The 26,297-nt window shown below is 41.6% G+C and overlaps 2 protein-coding genes across 2 annotated transcripts; one reads left to right on the plus strand and one right to left on the minus strand.

Annotated features, from left to right (window-relative positions):
• The first annotated feature begins 4,543 nt into the window (after window positions 1-4,543).
• On the plus strand, window positions 4,544-6,025 carry LOC127532431 (odorant receptor 131-2-like). The gene has a single exon (XM_051944084.1). It carries the CDS (start codon window positions 4,671-4,673, stop codon window positions 5,646-5,648), a length of 978 nt encoding a protein of 325 aa, XP_051800044.1. The 5' UTR covers window positions 4,544-4,670; the 3' UTR covers window positions 5,649-6,025.
• An 87-nt stretch (window positions 6,026-6,112) lies between these two features.
• On the minus strand, window positions 6,113-25,197 carry LOC110968210 (protein NLRC3-like). The gene is made up of 11 exons (XM_051944082.1): window positions 25,023-25,197; window positions 24,872-24,901; window positions 24,520-24,642; window positions 22,216-22,288; window positions 21,830-22,055; window positions 18,714-20,496; window positions 17,586-17,759; window positions 14,892-15,065; window positions 10,726-10,899; window positions 9,964-10,138; window positions 6,113-9,160 (listed from the first exon to the last, which is right to left on the minus strand). The coding sequence occupies exons 2-11, from the start codon at window positions 24,877-24,879 to the stop codon at window positions 9,116-9,118; spliced, it is 2,955 nt and encodes a 984-aa protein (XP_051800042.1). The 5' UTR covers window positions 24,880-24,901; window positions 25,023-25,197; the 3' UTR covers window positions 6,113-9,115.
• Window positions 25,198-26,297: the final 1,100 nt, after the last annotated feature.

Raw genomic sequence — 26,297 nt, forward strand, 5'->3', positions numbered from 1 at the left:
ATGTTGATGCTCAGAACATCATTGCTGGGTCATACGGGCAGTATGAGAAAGGGCACCATCATGCATAAATACCAGTTCCAAACATCCATTCAGTCACAGGCGCTGATCTTTTCCTCCTGGCCAAAACTGGTAGCAGTACCTCTTCTAGAATGTTGGTGGTATAATGTTGTGCATTAACAATTCAATTCAATTCAATTTTATTTGTGTAGTGCCAATTCCAGGTCAAATTGTCTCAAGACGCTTTACGGAACCCATATGCCCGAGTGTGGTACCTTGAGGCACAATGTACAGCTCTGAGAGACCTGAAGCAGTCATAGGCCCCCAACCCATACCACTGACACTGAATTTCACTTGTTTAGAAGATTTTTTCACGATCATCTGTATTGATACGGTCATTTTGGCTGTTCAGTGTTGCAAATAAGTAGAGTGGGCATTCATCAGAGAAAATCCAGTTCTCCCAGATTTTACTTTTTGCTCATTGTTTATTTTCATTATTGCTCATCATCTACTTTCATTTTCACTCACTGGTTACTTCGATTTTTGGTATCTGAATTTTCAGAAACCAACTCCTTCACAACATCAACTACACACTAAAAGCCTGGTAAGTTCAGTCACCAAATGTAGAGAAATATTATGATTTGAGTTTAGATACGACCCTTTTAGAACATGTTTGGATTTTTCCTCTGGGTTCTGGGTTAACAGGCACCTTTAACATGTAAGCAAAGTTTTCAGGACAGACGCTGAAGTTTCTTCCATTTACTTTGGACTTGTTTGTGTTGTTAAACTTTGTCTCTGCATAGAAACACACCATCTCCTCGAACATTAATGAATATTTAATGCATCTAAATGAGTTGTCAGGGGATGGGGTCAAATGTGGGGATTTCTCTTTGGGACACCTGGGAGTATTTCACCAAACTGAAAACAACATTTCCAGAACAACAATAACATGCCTCATCATTTGCAAAGTTTAGGAGCAGTTCAACTTTTACTCATAACTTTGTTTATTATCTTTGGTACGTCACAGTTTTCATATATTTTTCTGGAAGTGGACATTAGATGTCAAATCTAGAACAGTTCAGAACTTTGTATGAAATCCTAATAGGTGATACTGTGTTAGATAATAAGCAATAATGAAAGTAAACAGCATGCCAAGGCCAAAGTAAACGGCATGTAGAAGTGAAATAGACTCTCACTGAAGTCACAAGTAAACAGTGAGCGAAAAGTAAAGTATTAAGCAATTGTGAGCCAGAAAACCAGACAATGAGAATAATAAGCAATTGAAGATGAAAAATAAACAGTGAGTGAAAATAAAGTAGATAGTGAATACAAATGAAATAGCAAGGAGACTGAAGAAGAAACTAAACAACAAGCAAAAACGAACATAGATAGCTATCTATAACATTATTTGGATGTGGCGTTGGTTTTGTTTTAAGAACCAGCCCAACTACGCTGCATGTTAACATCATGGCAGTTTGTTCATGTGACTGATGTATTGCTAACTTTCCTTTTCCCCTTTGTACAAATTTCTGAACTTCAGGAGTTAAGAAAGCAACAACAGAAGGAAAGTTCGGTTTTATTTATTCATTTTTGTCATACTTTAATCAACAGCCTTTGAATTGTACCTTGAAATATAAAGTAAAGACGAAGTTAACTGCAGTGTCACTGCTCGTTATGTTTAGGGACGTGTTTCCTTAATTAGTCAGGGCCTTTGCTAACTTCTCGAGGGTAAATGTTGTTTGTATGCCGCCAAAAATGTTCCCATCCAACAGTCTCCAGACAACTCATTTAGTCACGTTAAATATTCAGACAGTCACTAATTAATGTTTTGAGTAAATGTTTACATGATTAATGACTCCCAGGGGCATCTTTAGAAGTCTTCATGCAGAGGGGAATAACATGCACCACCATGAGGACAAATGGTGGCAAAGTTTGACAAGAACAAACAAAGTGAGTGACAAAAGTTTACCTTGGCATTTAAATGTACAAAGCATCTGATGCTGATTTTGTTTTAGTCACAAAACTCTGAACATTTAACGTATACTTTGAGTTTTATCTTGTGGACAGTTTTAGGCTGCAGCTATCACTGTCTTAGTGTAAGGTTTCCACGGTTACCAGCATTGTTATGGTCCATGACTGAGTGTCCATTGTCCCTCAGTGCTGCAGTAATACAGTAGACTATCCATAGTAAACTTAGTTATAAATTCTAAACTCCAACAGCTTTGTCCATCTTGGACATTGAACATGCTAGATATTGGGGGTAAAAAGATGTTTTTCTGTGATGTACGGTGCCTATAATAACATTCTTCCTCCTTGGAAGCTTTCCCTTTTATTTCTTTTCAACAATCAATCATAGTCATTGTATTTGTTGTTTAATTATGACCAAGGCTGGCAATTTTTTTTGCAATTATAAAGGGTTTGGGTAAGGGTTAGGGATAGTGTTAGATAGGGTAAGGGTTAGGATTAGGGATGCGTCGGGTTAGGGCTAGATTGGGTTAGGGATTGGTCAAGTTAGGGTTCGGTAGAGTAAGGGTTCGGCTAGGGAAAGCCTCAGCACAAGCACGGGCACAAGGACTGTTTGTTCCCTATTGTGTCCCTCTAAAAGACCAAGACATAAAAGGACATAAAAGAACATGAGGGTAAAGGTTATGTTAAGAGAAATGACTAGTGGGACTTAAGGTCAGAGTTCACGGTCCATGTCCAGCAGGAAATTATCCAGGAAAGCAACTGCTACTGTTCTTCTTTGTTCTTTTACAGGTTCCAGGGCGTTCTGCTGAGGGAGGACCGAACGGAACAAGAGTACAACCCATCATGTCAGGAGTTGGATTCAAAAGGTGAGTATGTAAGGTCAATAACAACACATACTGTAGTCAAGAGAAAACATATCAAAGGTAAGTACTTCGAAAGTCATACTAGCAAGTATTTTAGAAAAAAGAGAGAATATATACACTCATATCCAACCCCAAAATGTATTTACAATTGCGAGACCATACTTGTTCCTGCTCTGTCTGGACTGACCCCCAGTCCCAGCTGTGGTTTCCTGGTGGAGAGGCCTTACATTAAAGGCAAGTGTCTATCATAGAAGTCTCAGGTATGTACCATCATTAAGACCGGAAATGTCAAAACATAAAAAATGTCAATAAAATATAATGTAAGTGCCTTATAACATATAAAAGATGAGTGCTATACACATCAAAATTCATAATCATACAATAAAAACAAACCACACTTGTTTGAAATGATAAAAGACAACAGCAATCAACATTATATCCAAGAACAATTGTTTAAAATCATCAGGTAGAGCTAAGGTTAGGTAGGGTTAAGGTTAGTCGGTTAGTGCTAGAGGTCACACATCTAGTGAAATGGAGATCATCAGAATGCAGTAAATGGGTCTCAGTGATTGAGGTATAAAGAAATCTGGATTGAACTACACCATGGAAATTAAAGAACACTCCAAGCAACTGAAAAGATTAAAGCATAAGTCAGGTAGTGGATGCAACATAATGTCCATGTCACTGAATATCTCTTTGAGTAAATTTAAATCTGTCATTGACAAGTAGGAGGAATATGACACGTCTAAATCTGAATAGAGCAGGTTGTCCTCAAAAACTGAGTGACCGTAAAAGAAAACCACGAGTGAAGGAGGCCACCAAGACACATATGACTACTCTGAAGAAGTTTTGATGGCCATAAAACCAAAAACCTTAATTTTTGGCTCGCAATATCAAACAAGCTTCTTCCAGTTGACTTCAGAGTCTCCCACCTGCCTTCTGGTGAACTCTCGTCAAGTTTTTGTGCAAACATTTTTCAACTATTTCTTCTTCTTTGTCACTCTCCCATAATGTTCTGACTGGTGAAGAAAAGACAACAGTTGTTGTTTGAACACTCTCTGCTATCTCAGCTGCTGACACTTTCATCTCCTTCAGAGGAATCATAGGTGTCTTGGTGGCCTCCCTCACTAATGACCTTTTTGTAACTCCATCAGAGTAGTCATAGGTGTCTTGATAGCTCTGCCACTAGTCTCTTTCTTGTAACTCCTTCAGACAAGTCATAGGAGTCTGTCTTGGTGGCCTCCCTGATGAGTGTCTTACTTTTAACTCTTTCAACAGAATCATAGGTGTCTTGGTGGCCTCCCTCACCAGCCTCTTCCTTGTAACTCCTTCAAACAAGTCATAGGTGTCGTAGTCGCCTCCCTCACTTATCACTTTCTTGTAACTCCATTCATAAGTGTCTTGGTGGCCTCTTTCGAGTCTCTTTCTTGTAACTCCTTCAGATAACTCACTACACACAAAAATCATGAAAACATAGGAAATTCTCGATGATGTTCTCCAACATATTTCCATATTTTCTGTCTGATTTGACATGAACTGACTGTGGTTTGTGTGGTACTTGGTATTTTCCAGCTGCACAGCTGCTGGCTGGTTTCTGCCTTCCTCTGCTGACGCGTGGACATATGATGGTGTGACGTGAAGCTGCTGTGAGGACAGAGCTCATAAACAACAGCAGAGGTTTAGTCAGCTCTGCAGATCAGCTCTGCCCACACAGCAGCCTGCAGCTACGCTAACGTGTGTTTGGATGATGCTGTGTTTCGCCCTAAAGAACATTGTCCTAAGTTGTATCTTTTAACGGCTTCATTGTGTTTTTCTGCTTCACTTTCATCGTCAAGCTCTGAAATGTCATCCAGAAATCAGAGTAACATCACAGCTGGGCTTCAGGATGACGGGCTGCTGGGAATTGTATTGTTCTGTATTGTGACCACGCTGCCATCTTGTGTGTTTCTCTACATTAACGGGATCATGTTGTTCACTCTGAGGAGTAAAACTGTGTTTTGTGAGACTGCTCGCTACATTCTGCTGTATAACCTGTTGTTTGCTGAAACTGTGCAGCTGGTTGTGAGTCAGGTTCTGTTCCTGTTGGCTGCTGATAGAGTAATAATGACGTATCCTGTATGTGTATTTCTCACCCAGCTCACTATTCTCACCACTGTGATCTCTCCTCTCACTCTGGTGGTGATGTCTGTGGAGAGATATGTTGCTGTGTGTTACCCACTGAGACATGCTGATATTGTCACTGTCAGAAACACAGATGTGGCCATCATTTTGATTTGGATGTTTTCTTTTCTGAATGTTCTCATTCGACTTCTTCTGCTGTTGGAGCTTCCTTTTGACGACCTGCTGAATCTACAGGTCAAAGGATTCTGTTCGATCACAGGCATGTTTGTTGGACCAATATCTGAAGCTTATAGCAGAGCATTCACAGGTTTTGTGTTCACATCAGCCGGTGTGGCCATCATTTCCTCCTATATTGGTGTTGCAGCAGCAGCCAGGTCGGCCTCTGCAGACAAAACTTCAGCCCATAAGGCTCGAAACACACTGCTGCTGCATCTGGTGCAGTTGGGCCTCAGCCTCTCCTCCACCATTTACACTCCACTGCTCATTGCTCTGTCAACAGTAGTAACCAGGGCTGTGCTTGTCCGCACCCAAACTTTCATTTATATGTTGGTTTTCATTGTGCCCAGGTGTCTGAGTTCACTCATCTACGGCCTCAGAGATCAGAGCATCAGGCCTGTCCTCATGTTCTACCTCTGCTGCCGACTGAGACTCTCAGTTGTCAAAGTAAAGTCTGAGGTCTCAACCTCGGTCAAAATGTAAATGGACGACACTCGATATGTGTCTGTATATGTGGCATAAATTGTAAATAACATCGTAATGCTTCCAAATCCTTTATTTAGCTTGAAAGCTTCTGAATGAGCTTCACAAACATTACATTGTTTTGTGCAATGTTATTCTGTTGTGTTGTCAGTCTGTTTTAAACCCTCTGCGACAGTAGAATCCTGTCACAACAAAGTATTATTGTTCTTACTGAGACTGTGTTATTTGTGATTGTTACATACAGTGGTACATGAATCTTTCTGTTCTCCCCAGGATAATCATGATATTTGAGATTTTTTCAGCTGTTTAAGTGGTCGTAATGAGTTGTGAAGATTTTCTGCTGCTCTCTGATCAAAGCTAACTCTTTCTGGTCCTTTGTAGCGTCACCCACCTCATCTAAAACACACCTTTCACCTCTGTCTCATCTTTCACCGGATTTTTTTTTCCAATGAAGAGCAAAATAGTGAATTTTGTTCTTTTTATTGTTTTCATTAAACAAGAACTTTGCAGCCAAAAGCTTGTGAAAAATTGTGTGATTACAAAAGTGATTGATAGTCGCTCTTTCTTGTCATTTTATTCGTATTCCACTTGATGAACACAGTGTGACAGAATTTTACAAGAAGGGACGACTGAAAGAAAAATGAAAACAGAACAAATTGAATGTGTTTGCAGAAAATCTGGGACTTCCTGTGTTCTTTGGCAGACTAGAACAAAGAGCATCACTATAGTGTAGTATCCTGGTTATGACGCGAGTATTAATCTGTCTGTATTTCTTAAAGAGACAAACTATATCATTCAAATGTATTTATATATATATATATATATATATATATATATATATATATATATATATATACCGGTATAGCAATCATATTGACAACTGTAAGAAGCACAGATGCTGAGTGAATAACATACTTAGACAAAAAGGAGATTAACTAGAAGACAGAATGTAAACATACAGTGATGACATGGTGTACATGCAGAAAATAGTGTATTACAGAAATAGTAACTGATAAGTCAGAAGAGGTTTATGCAAAGCAGTGCAACATGACAGCTGAAAGTGCAGTGGCAAATTTCATTTCAGTAATTTAATAATACAGTTATAGATGTAAACATATTATAAACATAGTAGTGGGTACAATAAGCCTACATATCAGAGCAAAACATAAACCGATCAAATGAAAAGTTCTGGGTGAATGTCAGCTGTCAGTTTGTTCTCATTTCAGACTTCCACAGAATAAGTTTAAAAGTTAGAAACAGAAAAGCTTTATTTACTGCTCTTAAATACAATAAACTGTTTTTGTTTTTTTTTTACTATGTGAGACATGAAGCATCAGGACTATGAAGGTAGATTTGTTTCTTTATTCTTCAATCGAAAAAAAGTTGCTCCAATCGCACAACATGTTTTCAATCAGAAAAAACTTCACTTCAATCAAAAAAAACATTTTCAATCAGCTGCACAAACATACGACTATAGAAAAGACTGACTTCCCCGCACACAAGTAGCTTCTTCTGGAGAGAGATTCGTCATTGGTGTGGACACCTGTCACTCAAACATGCCCGACCAATGGAGAAGCATCCGCCCACTGTGGGATGTTTGTGTCAAAATGATTCAATCGCAAAAACAGGCTTCAAAACTTTTTTCACTTCGATCGGAAAAAAAGGTGTTTGAATGCCAAAACAAAGTCGAAACACTCCGAACACTTTTTTTTTGCTTTGATTGAAAATATTTTTCTTGATTGAAGCTATATCTTTTGTGATTGAGTAATAAAGAAACAAACGTCCTACTCATTTTATGTCTCAAATCCAAAAATATGACTTCAATCAGAAAATATATTTTCAGTCAAATAAAAACTGAATTCAATAATGAAAAAATTTCAATCAAAGAAAAAACGTGTTCGAATGCATTTGTTTTTTAGTCTCAAATATTTTTTTCTATTGGGAAAACGTTTTTTCTTTGATTGAATTTTTTTATTATTATTATTGAAGTGACCTTTTTTTTATTGAAAACATTTTTTGAGGTTGGGGCTGCTTTTGTTTTCATTGAGTAATAAAGAAACAAATGTCCTACCCATAATATGGCTCAAATCCAAAAATATGACTTCAATCAAAAAATGAATTTTCAACAAAAAAAAAATTCTATCAAAGACAAAACGTGTTTATATGCAATTTTTTGGATCTCAAATTTTTTTTGCGTTTGAACAAGTTTTTTCTTTGATTGAAAATGTTTTTTTTGATTGAAGTGAAGTTTTTTCTGATTGAAAACATGTTTTGCGATTGGAGCAACTTTTTTTTCGATTGAAGAATAAAGAAACAAATCTACCTTCATACAGGACTTGGTTCCTGTGTGATGATGTGACCTCGTCTGTGACAAGCTGGTGACTCATTGTGAAGAGTGTGACGCCCTCTAGTGGCTGAATTACAGCAACACTGAAGCTGAATTCAATTGTATTTGAACTTTCTTAATGTCTGACTGTAATTCTGTTCAGTGAATGGATAATTTAAGTTATGAAGTTATATTTTGTTTTTGCTTAAGCACTTTTTATTGTTTCATTGGCTGATGTGGTCAGCTTGAAGCTGTTGAGTGTGTGCATCAAAATCCTCCAAGACAAATGTCACAAAGTGGCTGCTGGAGTTATTTCAATTATGCATATATTTATGGAAAATACTGAAATGTGTTGTGCACATCCAGCCACAGAACTTTCATCCATATTTGACATGAAGAACCATTTTCAATACTGCCTGCCCTTGCTCTGTTTTCTTTTCAGATTTTTTTTTAAGCTCAATGTTTTTTTTTTTACTATCCCTTAATGTTATCTCTATAATAAGATTTTAACAGCTAAAATGCTCTTAAATTACACCAGAATGCAGGAAATAGGATCAATAATTTTCAAAATTTTCTGGGGGAGGGCCCCTTGTTGGCATCCCACACAAACCAAATCTCACTCTAAGGTCTGGTCACAAGTTGGCAGCCCTGTGATCGTCAAACAACTAATGTGCCGGAAAAGTCCTAATTAAACACCAAAAGGCCCTTAGCGTTATTTACAAGCTCAGTCAGGATGCGTTTCATGATTATGTGTTAATAAAGGTCAGACTGAATCATTACCAACCATGACGTCATGCAAATGTGAGGACAAAACAAAAAAGGTAACACTGGAACATTCCCACAAACAGACCAAGGGCTGACAACCTGGAATTGAGGTTCCAAGTGGGCAGATATCAGTCAGAGTGGAAAACATCTTGAAACTTCCAGCACATTCTGCAACCTCACATCAACTCCCAATGGATCGAGTCAACATTAGCTGCACTTCTCCGTCATTCCCAGTGTGGGGCTGCAACACTAAACTATACAGGAACAACACACTTCATACTGTTTCACAGTCCACCTCCCAGTAACATGGTCCAGTCTGAGCCTCTACACACCAGCTGCTGTTGCTGCTTCAATCTCTGGATCATCAGGACACACTTCATTCTGTCAGCACAAACATCGTCCTGATCAGCATCACTTCCAGCTGCAGAGAGAAGAAGAAAGAGCAGAGGAGATCAATGAGTTTGATCAGCATCAGGTGTGTTTCTCTGCACATTTCACTGCAGTCCACAGTGGAAACAAACTGCTGACAGTCATCAAGCTTCACTGCTGCACAAACTCTTCAGTCATGGATTTAATGCTGCTCCATTTGAACCAACAGTCTCTGAGTGTCCATCAACATCTCATCTGCTCCTCAAACATTAGCTGACAAACCAACATGGAGGCTGTCAGTCTACACATCTGGATTAAAGCAGACACAAGGAAACATATCCAGATGTGAGTGCTGGATCTGAGCAGAGCTTCTGCTCTGTAGAAACACCTCATGGTTCCGACATGTGATGATGCTGCTGGTGTCAAATAAAAGCCGCTGGTTTGCAGGCTTCAGTCTCACTCGTCTCAGAGCTGTGACAAACATCACACTGATCAGCTGATCACTGTTGAAATGAGACAACAAACACTGAGATCAGATCTGATGGACACTTTGATGAAGGAGGACAACTGTCTCTGCACATCTGGAAGGCTGTCAGCTGGAATCAGCTCTATTTCCTCAACACATCAACACGACAACAACAGTCGGCTTCACATCCACTCAAACATTCCATGACAACAAGCTTGTGGCTCCTTTGACTGGCTGACAGCTGTCTCCGTTTCTGTCTCCATTCTGCTCTCACAGCTTCACTGAGAAACTGCAGGTTTACAGGAGACACTGGATCTTTGCTTTGATACTGACTGTGTTTAGTAGAAAACTGCTGAAAGCAGCAAAGATTGATGGAACCTTCTACTGACCTCAAGAGTCTTCAGGCTGCAGTCTGGACTCTTCACAAGATCTAACAGATATTCCACTGATGAATCCTGCAGGTTGTTGAAGAACAGGTCCAGATGTTCCAGATGGGAGGGATTGGACTTCAGAGCTGAGACCAGAGAATCACAGCTGATCTCTGACAAACGGCAGCCCCTCAATCTGAATAAAGAATAAAAGATGTAGATAAAATCATCAATGATCCATCAGATGTGTTCAGGTTCTCAATGTGCAGATCAACATTACTTTGTCCTCATCAACCAGCTTTTCTCGAAAAGCAGCACAGTGACTTTGTCCTTCTCTTATTGTGGATCATCATCATGTCAGCCTTCTACACACATCATCCACATGTCAGCACAACATTCATCCACCTATTCATGTCCACACATCAATAACAGGATCAGGATCAGTCAAATAAAACTCAACACAAACCAAAGAAATATTTCCAATTCACTCAGGAAACTTTGTCACTTCAAACTGATCTGAGTTCAGAGGAATCCAGATGTGACTCTTCAGCTCAAATTACAAACATTAATTTACTTTAACAACTAACACTCAACACTTTAGACACTTTCTGCGACAAACATGACTTTTAACACAACAAACTGAATTTAGAACAAAAAAACAGAAAATCTGAACCAGAGCAGATTTACAGCTTCATGGATGGAAGTTCTGTTGAACATAAAAGAGCTTCAGTTGTCGTTAAACACATCAGATCTACAGCAGTAACAGACAGACAGTGAACTGACCTCAGAGTCTTCAGGCTACAGGCTGGACTCCCCAGAAAACCACACAGATGTTTCACTCCTGAATCCTTCAGCTTGTTGAAGCTCAGGTCCAGATGTTTCAGATGGGAGGGGTTGGACTTCAGAGCTGAGACCAGAGAATCACAGCTGATCTCTGACACACTGCAGTCCCACAATCTGAATAAAGAATAAAAGATGTGAGTTGAGGAGACGAAGTTCCTGCTTAAAATCATTCAGAGTTTCGTTATGAGTTCAGAGCTGAAGAAGCTTCAGAATGTCCATGTTTACAAAATGGAAACGCCAAACAGCTGAAGTCAATATGATGTAGCTTCAAACAGTCCCACTGAAGCAGTGAAGAAGAGCTATCATTAATATTAATGACAACATGCCGCTGCTTCAATGAAGACGGAGTGACTTCAGCTCTAAAACTCTGTAGCTCCACCAGTGGCTCCATCAACACAAACTCATGCTGAGCAACAAACACAAGGAAAAACACTCGGACATTTATTTCACTTTCTGCTCAGAGTCACAGAAACACACAAGAAGGAAACTTGGACAAAATGAGGCTCCAGACTCCAAAATATCTTCATGTTCTGGAGCAGTTCATGAAGCTGGTAGTTCATTTCTCACCAACCAGATAAGTTCCGTCTGCTAGCAGTCGCACACACTGAACACATTCTACCAACATTGTTCAGGATTAAAGGGAAGCATTTCTCAAGCTTTCTTTAACTGTGGCTCACTTCACAAATTCACTCTCAAATTCAGAACATCATTTCGACTCTCCATCACAATTTCGCTTTCGGAGCACAGAACAGCAGGATTTAGTGGTTTGAGGCTGCAGACAAACTCTGTCTGACTTTATTTTCACTCTTTCTCTGACTCAATGTTGCTGTTAATGGCACAAGAACAACTTCAACTCTTTTCTTCACTAAAACCATTAATATCACAGTAAAACACTGTCAGAGAGAAAGGTCTGCATCCATTTTACACTTCAAAGCGAAGAGTGAAAGAGCTTTAATAAGCACATTGGGCCTCATTCATGAAGCGTTCTTAAGAACAACATCTGTTCTTAGAGCCTTTTTAAGAAGATTTTTGGCATTCACGAACGTGTTCTTAACTGACCTGTTCTTAAAAGTAAGAACAAATTCTAAGAACACTCAGGAGGACTCTTACACACAAAAAAATCTGCTCTTTTAGAATTTTGTTACAGTCAAAACCGATCCAAAAATTTGAATTTCTTTCTTAAAATGATTCAAATATTACCACAAATTATTTAATTTAAAACTAGATTTATTCAAGTGAATTTTAGTGATCAATGGTTTTATAGTTCAGTGCCAGTTAAACTCAAAATCAGATTTTAGATCTGAAGCTGCACTTGGTCACATTAACGTGTTCAGAGGTCTGTGGGAGGTACAAGCGCAATGACCACTACGACGTGCACGCGCGATGACCGCCGCCACGTGCACACGCCCCGGTGTGCACAAGCGCACTGACCGGGGAGACAAGGCGGACATGGCCTGGGCAGTTTTACCTGTCACTGCAGCAGAGGCAGAGGGTGTTTTATTACGACACACACCCTTTCTGAGTATAAAAGTTTAGCTGTCTCAGGTCAGACTTTATTGGCTGTTTGAAGCTCTGTCATCTGCAGAAATGACCATCACTCTGGTGGGCGGAGTTTCACCTGCACTCCAGTGCTCACGTGTCTCAAACACGCTCTTGCTGCTGCCTTATAAGGAAGTTTAGAGGGTGTACCTTTTACATTTACAAGTCAATACAATGTAAATGTCATGTTAATGAGAGGGGAGGGTGTTCGTAGAGACTGTTCTTGAATCCGGCGCATCTCCCTCCTAAGAACAGATTTGGCTTGTCAAGAACGCTTCGTGAATCCGACGTACTTTTCTCTTGGGAGTTCTTAAAGCCGTTCTTATGAACGCTTTTCTACGAACGCATTCATGAATGAGGCCCAATGTTCTGACATTTCCTTCTTATCTGTTCAAGGTGGAGCTTTTCATTCTGATGCAATACTGGACAATTGAATCAAACACTGAACAATATTTGATTTAGTGACGCTGTCCAAAGTGTTCTGATCATCCATCAACACATCATCAGTGTCATGGAGTCATTTGCTTTCTGTTGCTGGAAATAATTATTGGATCTATTTTACATTTCAATCATCACATTATGGGACAGAATAGTGTTGCTTCAAAACAATCTTCCTGCAGAGAGGTGCTCAACACACTTCATTTATGTTCTGTTTATATGAGGAAATAAAGCACTTTGAATTCAGTTTTTTAGTTGCTTTGTTTATTTCTTTCATAAAAGTCAAAGTTGTGGACGATAAAGAGTATCAGTCAGAGGAGTAGTACTGTTTAGATCTTCATGATACTCATCCCTGATCACATGACATCATCCAACAGTTGGAACCACCAGATGCTGAATATTGGTTTTTGTCTCTCAGGATGAAAAACAGCTTGAATGACAGCTTAAATTATCAATCCACTATTTGATGAGTCCGTAGACAAAACATCAAAAACATTTCAATCATCCATCCATCCATCCATCCATTTTCCTCCGCTTATCCGGGGCCGGGTCGCGGGGGCAGCAGGCGAAGCAGGTCGTTCCAAACGTCCCTCCCCCCAGCGACACTTTCCAGCTCTTCCTGGGGGATCCCGAGGCATTCCCAGGCCAGACGAGATATATAATCTCTCCAGCGAGTTCTGGGTCTGCCCCGGGGTCTCCTCCCAGACGGACGTGCTCGGAAAACCTCCAGAGGAAGTCTCCCCGGAGGCATCCGAATCAGGTGGCCAAACCACCTCAACTGGCTCCTTTCGATGCGAAGGAGCAGCGGCTCTACTCTGAGCTCCCTCCGGATGTCTGAGCTCCTCACCCTATCTCTAAGGCTGAGCCCAGCCACCCTACGGAGGAAGCTCATTTCGGCCGCTTGTATCCGCGATCTTGTTCTTTCGGTCACTACCCAAAGCTCATGACCATAGGTGAGGGTTGGAACGTAGATGGACTGGTAAATCAAGAGTTTCGCCTTACGGCTCAGCTCCCTCTTCACCACGACGGTTCGGTACAACGCCCGCATTACTGCTGACGCCGCACCAATCCGCCTGTCCATCTCCCGCTCCATTTTCCCATCACTCGTGAACAAGATCCCGAGATACTTAAACTCCTTCGCTTGGGGAAGCAACTCCCCCCCAACCCGGAGGAAAAACTCCACCGGTTTCCGGCAGAGAACCATGGCCTCGGACTTGGAGGTGCTGATCCGCATCCCTGCCGCTTCACACTCGGCTGCAAACCGCTCCAGTGCGTGCCGGAGGTCACGGTCTGAGGATGCCAACAAAACCACATCATCTGCAAAAAGCAGCGAAGCGATCCTGAGGCTCCCAAACCGAAAACCCTCCCCACCACGACTGCGCCTTGAAATCCTGTCCATGAAAACCACAAACAGGATTGGAGACAAGGGGCAGCCCTGGCGGAGTCCAACACCCACCGGAAACGTGTCTGACTTAATGCCGAGTATGCGGACACAGCTCTCACTTTGGTTGTACAGGGACCGAACGGCCCGTAACAACGAGCCTCGGACCCCATACTCCAGCAGTGCCCCCCACAAAGCCCATCATGGCTTCACTCATTTATCCAGCAAAAACATCAAACTGCTTCCAGTCTGTCCACTGTCAACACTCTGTTTTCTATCACATCAAACTGAATATTTGTGCTTTTGGACTGTTGCTGGGACAAAACCACACATTTGACGACACCACCTTCGACTCTGACAAAGTGATATCAACATTTTTCACTCATTTTGTCATTTGATAAACTAAACTACTGAAATAACTGACAGCTTAAACAGCTGCTAGTTGCTGCTGTCAGTTTGAACTGAAGAGAAACATGTGGTCAGATATGAGCTAAAGATCATGTGTGCCAGATTTTTCTCTGTCAATTATTCACTGGAGGATTTTTATTCTTAGACTGAGCTTTGAAATGTGCAGCTCAACATTTCTCTCAAAGAGTCCAAGGACTAAAGCAGAGAAGAAGAAAACAGACGTTGTCATGAAGATCCTCAGTGTGGATCAGTAGAACATCAGCCTGATGGCTGCAGTTTAGAGTCACCACAACTTTACATAACATTCATCTCAGCACACAAACAAAACATGATGTCTGACCTCAGAGTCTTCAGGATGCAGTCTGGACTCTCCAGAAAACCACTCAGATGTTTCACTCCTGAATCCTTCAGCTTGTTGTAGCTCAGGTCCAGATGTTTCAGATGGGAGGGGTTGGACTTCAGAGCTGAGACCAGAGAATCACAGCTGATCTCTGACAAACTGCAGCTCATTAATCTGAATAAAGAATAAAAGATGTTGATAAAATCATCGATGATCCATCAGATGTGTTCAGGTTCTGAGTGTGCAGATCAGCATTACTTTGTCCTCAATCAGCTTTTCTCGAAAAGCAGCAGAGTGACTTTGTCCTTCTCTTATTGTGGATCATCATCATGTCAGCTTTCTACACACATCATCCACATGTCAGCACAACATTCATCCACCTATTCATGTCCACACATACAGTGCCTTGTGAAAGTATTCGGCCCCCTTGAACTTTTCAACCTTTCGCCACATTTCAGGCTTCAAATATAAAGATACAAAATTTTAATTTTTTGTCAAGAATCAACAATTGAGACACAATCGTGAAATGGAATGAAATTTATTGGATATTTGAAACTTTAACAAATAAAAACCTGAAAAGTGGGGCGTGCAATATTATTCGGCCCCCTTGCATTAATACTTTGTAGCGCCACCTTTTGCTGCAATTACAGCTGCAAGTCGCTTGGGGTATGTCTCTATCAGTTTTGCACATCGAGAGACTGAAATTCTTGCCCATTCTTCCTTGCAAAACAGCTCGAGCTCAGTGACGTTGGATGGAGAGCGTTTGTGAACAGCAGTCTTCAGCTCTGCCCACAGATTCTCCATTGGATTCAGGTCTGGACTTTGACTTGGCCATTCTAACACCTGGATACGTTTATTTGTGAACCATTCCATTGTAGATTTGGCTTTATGTTTTGGATCATTGTCCTGTTGGAAGATAAATCTCCGTCCCAGTCTCAGGTCTTTTGCAGACTCCAACAGGTTTTCTTCCAGAATGCTCCTGTATTTGGCTCCATTCATCTTCCCATCAATTTTAACCATCTTCCCTGTCCCTGCTGAAGAAAAGCAGGCCCAAACCATGAGGCTGCCACCACCATGCTTGACAGTGGGGATGGTGTGTTCAGGGTGATGAGCTGTGTTGCTTTTACGCCAAACATATCATTTTGCATTGTGGCCAAAAAGTTTGATTTTGGTTTCATCTGACCAGAGCACCTTCTTCCACATGTTTGGTGTGTCTCCCAGGTGGCTTGTGGCAAACTTTAAACGAGACTTTTTATGCATATCTTTGAGAAATGGCTTTCTTCTTGCCACTCTTCCATAAAGGCCAGATTTGTGCAGTGTATGACTGATTGTTGTCCTATGGACAGACTCTCCCACCTCAGCTGTAGATCTCTGCAGTTCATCCAGAGTGATCATGGGCCTCTTGGCTGCATCTCTGATCAGGCTTCTCCTTGTTGGAGGTGAAAGTTTAGAGGGACGGCCGGGTCTTGGTAGATTTGCAGTGGTCTGATACTCCTTCCATTTCAATATGATTGCTTGCACAGTGCTCCTTGAGATGTTTAAAGCTTGGGAAATCTTTTTGTATCCAAATCCGGCTTTAAACTTCTCCACAACAGTATCTCGGACCTGCCTGGTGTGTTCCTTGGTCTTCATGATGCTCTCTGCACTTTAAACAGAACCCTGAGACTATCACAGAGCAGGTGCATTTATACAGAGACTTGATTACACACAGGTGGATTCTATTTATCATAATCAGTCATTTAGGACAACATTGGATCATTCAGAGATCCTCACTGAACTTCTGGAGTGACTTTGCTGTACTGAAAATAAAGGGGCCGAATAATATTGCACGCCCCACTTTTCAGGTTTTCATTTGTTAAAAAAGTATAAAATATCCAATAAATTTCATTCCACTTCACGATTGTGTCCCAGTTGTTGTTGATTCTTGACAAAAAATTACAATTTTATATCTTTATGTTTGAAGCCTGAAATGTGGCGAAAGGTTGAAAAGTTCAAGGGGGCCGAATACTTTCACAAGGCACTGTAAATAACATCTGCTGACCTCAGTCCACTCTTTCATTACAGGATCAACATCAAATCTCTTCATTCTTTCATTTATTCCATCACCTTCTTCTTCTGTGGAAATCAGCTTGCTAGCTTTGTCTCATTCAAATCTTCCAGTGTGTCTTCCAACAACAGTCACATGTCATCTGTACATTACAGAGGGATTCTGATTCCTGCTGTCCACACTGACTGTCCACTGCTCTCTTCTTAACACAACTCCACTGGAAGGAATCACTTCATCAGCTCACCTCACACTAACATCAAGCTTCAGCTTCTGACTCACACTAATCAACTTCCACACTGTTGACAACTAAACTCCTCTTTGACTTCCTGAGGCTCCACTACAGCTCAGCACAAACACTGTGGAAACACAAACATACTGACTGGATCTGTGGAAGTCAGACTGCTGAAGCCTCACATCACTTCCACATCAGCTTTGCATTCAGACACACAGCAGGACTATGGATTCTGTCCTCCATCTTGGAACTCTGCAGTCAGCTGATCAGGGGATTTATTCACACTTCAACAATGTCAAACATTTTCACACTGTTTTGAGGAAAATACTCCAAATTTATTCACAACAAACTCCAAACTTCAGTCATGGATTTGACTTAAATATATTGAAAAACTATCAACAGTCAGAGAACTGACCTGAGAGTCTCCAGTTTACAGTTTGGACTCCGCAGTCCAGCAGAAAGCTGCTTCACTCCTGAATCCTGCAGGTTGTTCCAGCTCAGGTCCAGCTCTATCAGATGGGAGGGCTTACACTTCAGGGCTGAGGCCACGACTTCACAGTGACTCTCTGAGAGTTTACAGTTCGAAAGTCTGTCATGACACATAAATGACAAAACATGTTATTATGAAAAAGGACACTTTATATTTCCTTCATGCATCTGATAGCAGAACATTTGGACTGGTCCTGTTGGACATTTAGTTCTTCACATCAGTGCGTCAGCTGATTTTCTCTGACTGTTGGACATGAAATTGAATTCTCATTAGCCTCTCTCACACCTGTACACTTTCAATCTGGATTATATCTATAATCTCAGTGTTTAATCAGCAGATGGAGGACAGAAGATGGGCTTCCATTCAGGCTTCCATACTGTCCACAGTCTGTCAGTGTGATCTGATCCCACGTCTGACTCCACAAAGTTCTCAGAAGAACATCTGGATCAGAGGAACATTTTCTGTCTGAATGCTCACACCACACTTACAGAAAGAAAAAACACAAAGAAATTCAAGAAAAACATCACAAATTATTAGAAATACATGAATTAAAAACCAACTCAAAATAGTAACAGCAATAATTCCATTAAATCAGTTCTCCCAGACATCAGAAATGATGCAGAAAATAATAAGAAAAAAACATTTAAAAGCTGTATGTCTGATTATATCAGACTGTTTCCAGAAGCTCCTCATGTAATAATAACTGATGCTGAGATAAAACCTGGACAAGAACCTCTACAGTTCTTCATGTGTTTCAGCAGATCTGCATGTTTCCTCCGTCAGCCAAAGAAAGAAACTCACAAGAAAAAACTGTCTGATGGAACAATTATCAGAATGCAATAGAAAAACTGTCCTCATTCATTTAACAGCTTTAAACACAACCGAATGAAAAATCTACATTTTCACAGCATTTGAAAAGCTGAGACTAAACACAGCTGACATGGAAAGTTAAAAATAAACAAATGGAACACTGAGAATATTCTAGTGAGAACATCTGAAGAATTCAACTACTCATCTACTCTGACTGATCATGTTCAAGACATCTGAACTCACCCAGCCTTTTTGCAGTTCCTCACAGCTGGAATCAGTCTCAGTTTTCCCTCATTCGATGTTCTGTACTTGTCCAGATTCAGCTCATCCAGAACCTCCTCCGACATCTGCAGCATGTAGGCCAGAGCTGAGCAGTGGATCTCAGAGAGTTTCTTCTTTGATCTGTCCTCTGACTGCAGGAACTCTTGGATCTCCTGATTTACTGAGAGATCCTTCATCTCCATCAGACAGTGGAAGATGTTGATGCTTCTGTCTGGAGACATTTTATGACTCCTCATCTCCTTTAGGTTGTCGATGACTCTTTGGATCATTTCTGGATGGTTCTCTGTCTGACCCAGCAGGCCTCCTAAGAGTCTCTGGTTGGACTCCAGACAGAGGCCATGAAGGAAACGAACAAACAGGTCCAGGTGACCATTTGTACTGCTGAGGGCTTTCTCCATCACTCTCTTCAGGTACACATCCAGAGTGTCTCTGTTCTCGTCTTTCCAGTTGTTTCCCAGGAAGCCCTCCAGAACCTTCTCCTTCCTGTTGGTGTAACAGTGGAACATGTAGACTGCAGCCAGAAACTCCTGAACGCTCAGATGGATGAAGCAGAACACCTTGTCCTGGTACAGCCCTCTCTCCTCTTTAAAGATCTGTGTGAACACTCCTGAGTACACTGAGGCTGCTCTCACATCGATGCCACACTCTGTCAGGTCGGACTCATAGAAGATCAGGTTTCCTTTCTGCAGCTGCTCAAAAGCCAGTTTTCCCAGAGACTCAATCATCTTCCTGCTGTCTAGATCTGTCTCAGCTCCTCTATCATACTTGATCTTCTTGACTTTGATCTGAACCACCAGGTGGTGGATGAACATCTCAGTCAGGGTTCTGGGCAGCTCTCCTCCCTCTCTGGTTCTCAGCAGCTCCTCCAGAACTGTAGCAGTGATCCAGCAGAACACTGGGATGTGGCACATGATGTGGAGGCTTCGTGATTCCTTGATGTGGGAGATGATGCTAATGGCCTGCTCCTCATCTCTGGATCTCTTCCTGAAGTACTCCTCCTTCTGTGGGTCGGTGAACCCTCTGACCTCCGTCACCATGTCCACACAGTCAGGAGGGATCTGATTGGCTGCTGCAGGTCGTGTGGTTATCCAGAGGCGAGCAGAGGGAAGCAGATTCCCCCTGATCAGGTTTGTCAGCAGCACATCCACTGAGGTGGGCTCTGTAACATCAGTCAGGACCTCATTGTTGTGGAAGTCCAGAGGAAGGCGACACTCATCCAGACCGTCAAAGATCAACACAACCTGGAAGTCTTCAAACCTGCAGATTCCTGCTGCTTTGGTTTCACTGAAGAAGTGATGAACAAGTTCCACCAAGCTAAACTTTCTCTCTTTCAGCACATTCAGCTCTCTGAAAGTAAATGGAAACATGAAGTGGATGTCCTGGTTGCTTTTGTCTTCAGCCCAGTCCAGAGTCAACTTCTGTGTTAACACCGTTTTCCCGATGCCAGCCACTCCCAGTGTCATCACTGTTCTGATTGGTTCATCTCTTTCAAGTAAGCCTTTAAAGATGTCTTCTGCTCTGATTCTTCTTTCTGCTCTGTCTGCTTTCCTGGATGCTGCTTCAATCTGTCTGACCTCATGTTCATCATTGACCTCTGCAGTCCCTCCCTCTGTGATGTACAGCTCTGTGTAGATCTCATTCAGGAGGGTTGGCTTTCCTGCTTTAGCGATGCCCTCAGACACTCTCTGGAATTTATTCTTCAGACCACATTTATGTTTACGTCTACAAACTGCAGCAGCAAGTTCTGAATGAAAACACAAGAAAGAAACAGTAAAACAGAAATAACCTGGATATTAAAGCACCAAATTACCAATAAAGTGAACGTGACAGTTCATCCTTCTAAAGACTGAGTCTGTGAATATACAGTCATGGAAAAATTATTAGACCACCCTTGCTTTCTTCAATTTCTTTTTCATTAAAATGCCCAGTACCACTAAAGATATAGAATACAGTGAGTACAACAAAAAATGCAGCTGATTCCATAATACTTTATGTCCCATTTGACATGCTCAAGCTTAATTGTATTCCCAGGGCAAGGACAGTTGGAAGTTCAAGTTCTTGAAGTTTTTCTGAAGTCACACAGGGCACGAAGAAGTCCTTCATCAAGGAAAGGCAGAGGAAAGCCTGGTTACTCTTTGCTGGGGATCACAAGGACTGGACTGTTGATGATTGGGCTAAGGTTCTCTTTAGTGATGAATCCAATTTTCTGTTGATCCCCACTCCAGCCAACTTACTGGTTTGGAGGAAGCCTGGAGAAGCCACAAACCAGATTCACTGTCCCTACAGTAAAACGTGGGGGGTGGATCAGTGACAATCTGGGGTTGTTTCAGTATGGGTGGAACAGGGCAAATCAACCAGGTCATGTACAGGGCTACTCTTGAAAACAGTCTTCTTCCATCAGCTGGAAAACTCTTTCCTGCCACTAATGACTGGATTTTCCAACAAGACAATGTCAGTTAAAGCCTGGATGGAGAACCAGAACACTGGAACCATGTGTTGGTCTGCTCCATCACCAGATCTAAACCCAAATGAAAACCTGTGAAAAATCATTAACCACAAATGGAGAACCACAAGCCCAAAAACAAAGCAAATCTGTTTGACTTTGTGCAACAGGAATGGGCTGCTGTGACAGCAGAACAATGTCAGAAGCTGGTGAAAAGCATGCCAAGACACATGATTGTAGTCATCAGAAACAATGGTTATGCAATCAAGTAGTAACTCCTGTGTATATCATGTGACTAAAACAGACAGAAAAGAAAACACAGAATGCCTGAAAGCACTGTTTTCAGAAGTACAATGCCTTAGCTATTGATGGAAGAACTGAAGCGATTTGGTTATTATCAAGAAAACCATGGACAATGTCTGATATCAGCTCTGAAATTAAACTCTTATGAGCTAACTTTGTTGTTATTACATTTGTCCAAACAAATGTACCTTTAGTGGTACCAGGCATTAAAATCAACACAAAATATGAAGAAAACAAGGGTGGTCTAATCATTTTTTTCATGACTGTGTTTGGAGACTTTCGTAAATGTGCTGTTGATCGGCAGCTTCAGTCTTTACAAAAATCCTCTTACTGCTCTGCAGACAGTCAGCCAGCTTCTCCTGCTTCATTCTCCTCAGGAACAACACTGTGATCTGCTGAAGCATCTCTCTGCTGCTCCTCTGATCTTCATCATCACCTTCCAGCTCCTCCTCATCCTCCCTCTGACTCTCTGAGCATTCTGGGTTATCTGGACTCACAACCTTCTGCATCTTCTTCAGCTCCTTCTTCAAAAAAGTCACCATGTTGTCTTCCAGCAGCTGGAACACAGAAATCTGCCAATGAGTCCATCAGAGTCAAATCATGGAGCCAAACATCAGATCCATGTTGGACACATTGAGAGTCCACTGGTCTACAAAGAGCAGCATGGAAACGCCTGAACACAACAGATGAAGAACAACTTGTTGTCCGTGTACACACCATGAATATGGAGTCTAGGTCATGCTGCTGTACAGACGGAGCTCTGGGAACCTCCGAGTTCTGCTGGTCCACTCTGTGGATCAACATCAACAGTTAGATGTCAGTACGTCTGTAAACTCAGACAAATGACATCAAATCAAATGTATTTATAAAGCCACTTTAAAAACAACCTGAGTTGACCAAAGTGCTACACATGCTCACAGATAGGCAGAAAAGAATTTAAAAATATAATTGACAATATACATGCATAGACAATGTAAAACGAGTAAAATCAATGAGCAAAACTAAATTACACAGTATAAAATACTGTAAGAGGCAAAAGAGGACAGCAACGTGGAAGATCAATTGTTTAAATAAATATGAAGTTTTAAGACCATTGAGAGCAGCCAGAAGCCACTGAAAACCTGAGCATCTTGAGGTCTTTCTTGAAATATCATCAGATTAGAAAAGGAAAGCTGTTCCAAAGCTTTGGACTCTAACCCGACTGCAAAGGTTCGACCTCCCAGCAGTCTCAGTCATGGAACAGTTATTACCATTTGGTCTGATGAAGCTGATATGAGGCCTTGAGGTGGAGAAAGAGCAAAGAAGTTCAGAAATGTCACCAGGTACCAACCCTTGCATGGCTTCATACATAAAACCTAATTAATATCAATTCTGTATGTAACCAGTAACCAGGGGGCTGCACAGTGGAGTAGTGGTTAACATTTTCCCTGGTTCACATCCCGGCTTTCCTGGGATCTTTCTGCATGGAGTTTGCATGTTCTCCCTGAGCATGCGTGGGTTTTCTCCGGGCACTCCGGCTTCCTCCCACAGTCCAAAAATATGCTGAGGTTAATTGGTTACTCTAAATTGCCCGTAGGTGTGAATGTGAGTGTGATTGTTTGTCTGTATATGTAGCCCTGTGACAGACTGGTGACCTGTCCAGGGTGTCCCCTGCCTTCACCCAAGCCAGTTGGGATAGGCTCCAGCACCCCCTGCGACCCTAGTGAGGATAAAGCGGTGTATAGAGGATGGATGGATGGACCAGAAACCAGTGATGGCATCAGAGGCCAGGTTTAATGCTTTCCATTGTGAATTAATGACCATAGAATCAGCTACTGAATGAAACCTCTGGTCCTGCAAATAACAGCAAGTTACTGTAAGCAGCTAATGATGAGCTGCTAATCTTGCATCACAACACACCAACATATGGATCAGCTGAGCTTCAACTTCCAGCCTCTGAGCTGCTGCACACAGCCTGGAACTGAGGCCTCCTTTGAAACACCAGTTCACAAAGAAATGAAGTCCAAACTTCTTCCCTGTGGCTTTAAATTCATTGGTCACAGTAGATGTTCTTCACTTTGTCAATGCAACAATCCCAAACAAGCACCCAGAAACCTCCATAAAGCCAAATGTCTCTCCAGGTCATCACAGCAGGTTTCACCGTTTGCTATTTGCCCTCCTCTGTCCTAACCTTCCCAGCAAGTTGATTTCTCGCGATATTTGTGAGTTCACAAATCTCTCAAGAAAGCATCTTGTACCGCTCCCGCTTTCACTGTTCGGACAGAGCCAAGTTGGCAAGGGCCAATCACACAGCAGTATTCGTGTGTGGGGCGGGATATCCGGGTGTGAAGACGACAGCACTCTAGACGACACCAAGCGCCAGTAGATCAAAACAAACATGGCAACGGAGGACAACGATCGTGTAGCTGCTGCTATTAAGTCAGTTTTAGCTGAATCTCGTATCGCTTCTTTGAAGGAAGAACAACGAGAGGCTCTTTGCGCATTTCTGGATGGTAAAGATGTTTGTGCTTTTTTACCTACGGGTTTTGGTAAGAGTTTAATCTACCAATTGGCTCCGCTCATTGTGAAGATCCCGCGATTGGCTAAAAACAAGCCTGTCAGAGGCGGGACATACTGTTGCATTGTCCAATCCGTGCCTCTTTCCTCCGAACGGATTTACATGGAGCGGTCCCAGATTGATATTGTGGAGTACTATCAAGTACTACACAATTATTAATCTGGCTATTGCCAGGTTACCTCTGTCCAGCAGCACCTGAAACCTGACTGTAGCTTCCTGCCTACACTGTTTGAGCCAAAGCACAAAGACACCACCTGCTGGAGCAGCTGGTGTCCTGCAGCTGCTTCACCACATAACCACAGCATCTATTCTTTCCACTCTGACAGCACACACAGGAACATTTCCATTGATGCGACAAAGAGCTGAACTGACATTCAGCATGTGTTTGAGGATTCCATCATAAAGACAATAAACTGACTCACTGACATTTTATACAGTTACAACATTTAGATATGAATAATTACCTCTTTGCAGCAGAAGGTTGTTCTTTAAATCCCAAAAAAAAATCCTTTGACTGGTCACTCTTTAAAGACACACAGCTGGGTGCAGGTCCAGGTTCAGATCCTGGTCCTGGGTTCTGATCGATGCTGGTGGACAGAGGAAAACCAGCAGCTCAGTAATTGCAGCACAAACGAGCAGCTTCACAACAACCAACACAGCTGGAAGTTCAAGCAGCACCAACACCATGTCATAAATCAGAGTCCAAACTAGCAGCCTGCTGGAGCTGCTGTCAGGTTGCAGCTTAATCATGAAATCTCTTTACTGGACTCTATCCAGAGTTCACACACAACTGTCAGGCTCAGCTGACTGTCATACCTTTCCATGATGGTGAAAACCTGCAGCCACCTGAGGACACAAACACGCAAAGTTCAGCCGTCAGTCTTCAGTCTCAGTCAAAAACACAGCTGACTGTCTCTGCACATTTCATTCTGTTTCTCAATAAACTGATTCCAGACCAGCCACCGACCAGCTGATTGTGGACGTCCACAGCAGCAGACAAACGGCAGCTTGTTGATGACAAACACAAATCAAAGGTCTAGTTGCTCAACTCGTTGCAGACAAACAGCTTTCTGCTCCTCTCCTGAGCTCCATCGTCGTCCTTCGTCGGCTCTGCAGGAACCAAATGGCTCAAAGCACAAACCAGTCTGAACCTGCAGAGATCAGAGGTCAGCGCTTTATCCTTCTCATATCAGACACGGAAACAGGGCATTATGTGAGTCTAAATCAATCCACCCTCCCAGTCAAAAACATTTTATTTCCTTACAACTACAGTCAGACTCAATAAGAAACTTAATCTTAACCTGAAACTTGAACTTAGTCTCTCACACCCAACTGGAAAACACAAAAACCACTTGTGTTGCTTGTTGTGTTCGCCCACCTGTCCCTTATTCTGAGTTTTTATCTGAGTTCTCAGTGGATTCAGTTCAGACACAGGCATCACTTTAACATCCATGTAGACACTAAGAATGAAGCCTCAACTCTACAGTTAGTTCACTCTTAGACTCAGTTGGTTTTTCTCTAAATCGAAACAAACCAACTCACTGTTTTAATCACAGCCTCCATCTTGTTCTGACCAGTGACATCCAAACCGAACATCTGATTGTTTTTCCGCAAAACTGTCTTTTCTCTCATCATTTGAATAATGTTCGAATTTACAGTGATGGACTGATGGACCCAAACAGAGACAGAATACTAGAGGTTTGTCACTGAAAATAAAACTTGGCTTTGAAAAAGAAAACGCCAGAATCGAAATATGTTTAATTAAACAACTTGTTGAAAAGTTCAACTGAAAAATGTAACACACACATTGAAAATTATTTTGTTTTGCTTTCAAGTTTTTGTGTTTAAATGTGGTTTTCATTACATTTTATCAACATTTTTTCTTCATGTATGTGATTTCTACCATCAAATACAGCGCCCTCCATAATTATTGGCAATCCTGGTTAAGATGTGTTGAAAGCCTTAAAATAAGTTACATTTTTATTGCAGAAGCATACTCTCACACTGAAAAATGTACAAAAATGTATTATAGGAGAAGATTAGGTGCTGTTTTGTTGGCAAAAGGAGGTTGTACAAAGTATTAACATCAGGGGTGCTAATAATTGTGGCACACATGATTTGATGTAAAAGAATTATTTCTTAATGTGTGATTTTTTTCCCCCCACTGAATAAATGCACTTGAACTAAAGGCTGGATTTTGCTCTTTTTTTCATTGTGGTCCTATATTATTTAGAAAAAAACC

The sequence above is a fragment of the Acanthochromis polyacanthus genome, chromosome 23, assembly GCF_021347895.1.
Source record: "Acanthochromis polyacanthus isolate Apoly-LR-REF ecotype Palm Island chromosome 23, KAUST_Apoly_ChrSc, whole genome shotgun sequence".
Taxonomy (NCBI): Eukaryota; Metazoa; Chordata; class Actinopteri; family Pomacentridae; genus Acanthochromis; species Acanthochromis polyacanthus.

Excerpts from the sequence above, each read along its gene's own strand:
- LOC127532431 (XM_051944084.1), top strand. The coding sequence starts at position 4,671 with ATGTCATCCAGAAATCAGAGTAACATCACAGCTGGGCTTCAGGATGAC.
- LOC110968210 (XM_051944082.1), bottom strand. Across the intron at positions 10,900-14,891 it reads TGCATCCTGAAGACTCTGAG|ATTGTGGGACTGCAGTGTGT; the intron begins GTCAGACATCAT and ends TTCTTTATTCAG. Across the intron at positions 10,139-10,725 it reads TGTAGCCTGAAGACTCTGAG|ATTGAGGGGCTGCCGTTTGT; the intron begins GTCAGTTCACTG and ends TTCTTTATTCAG.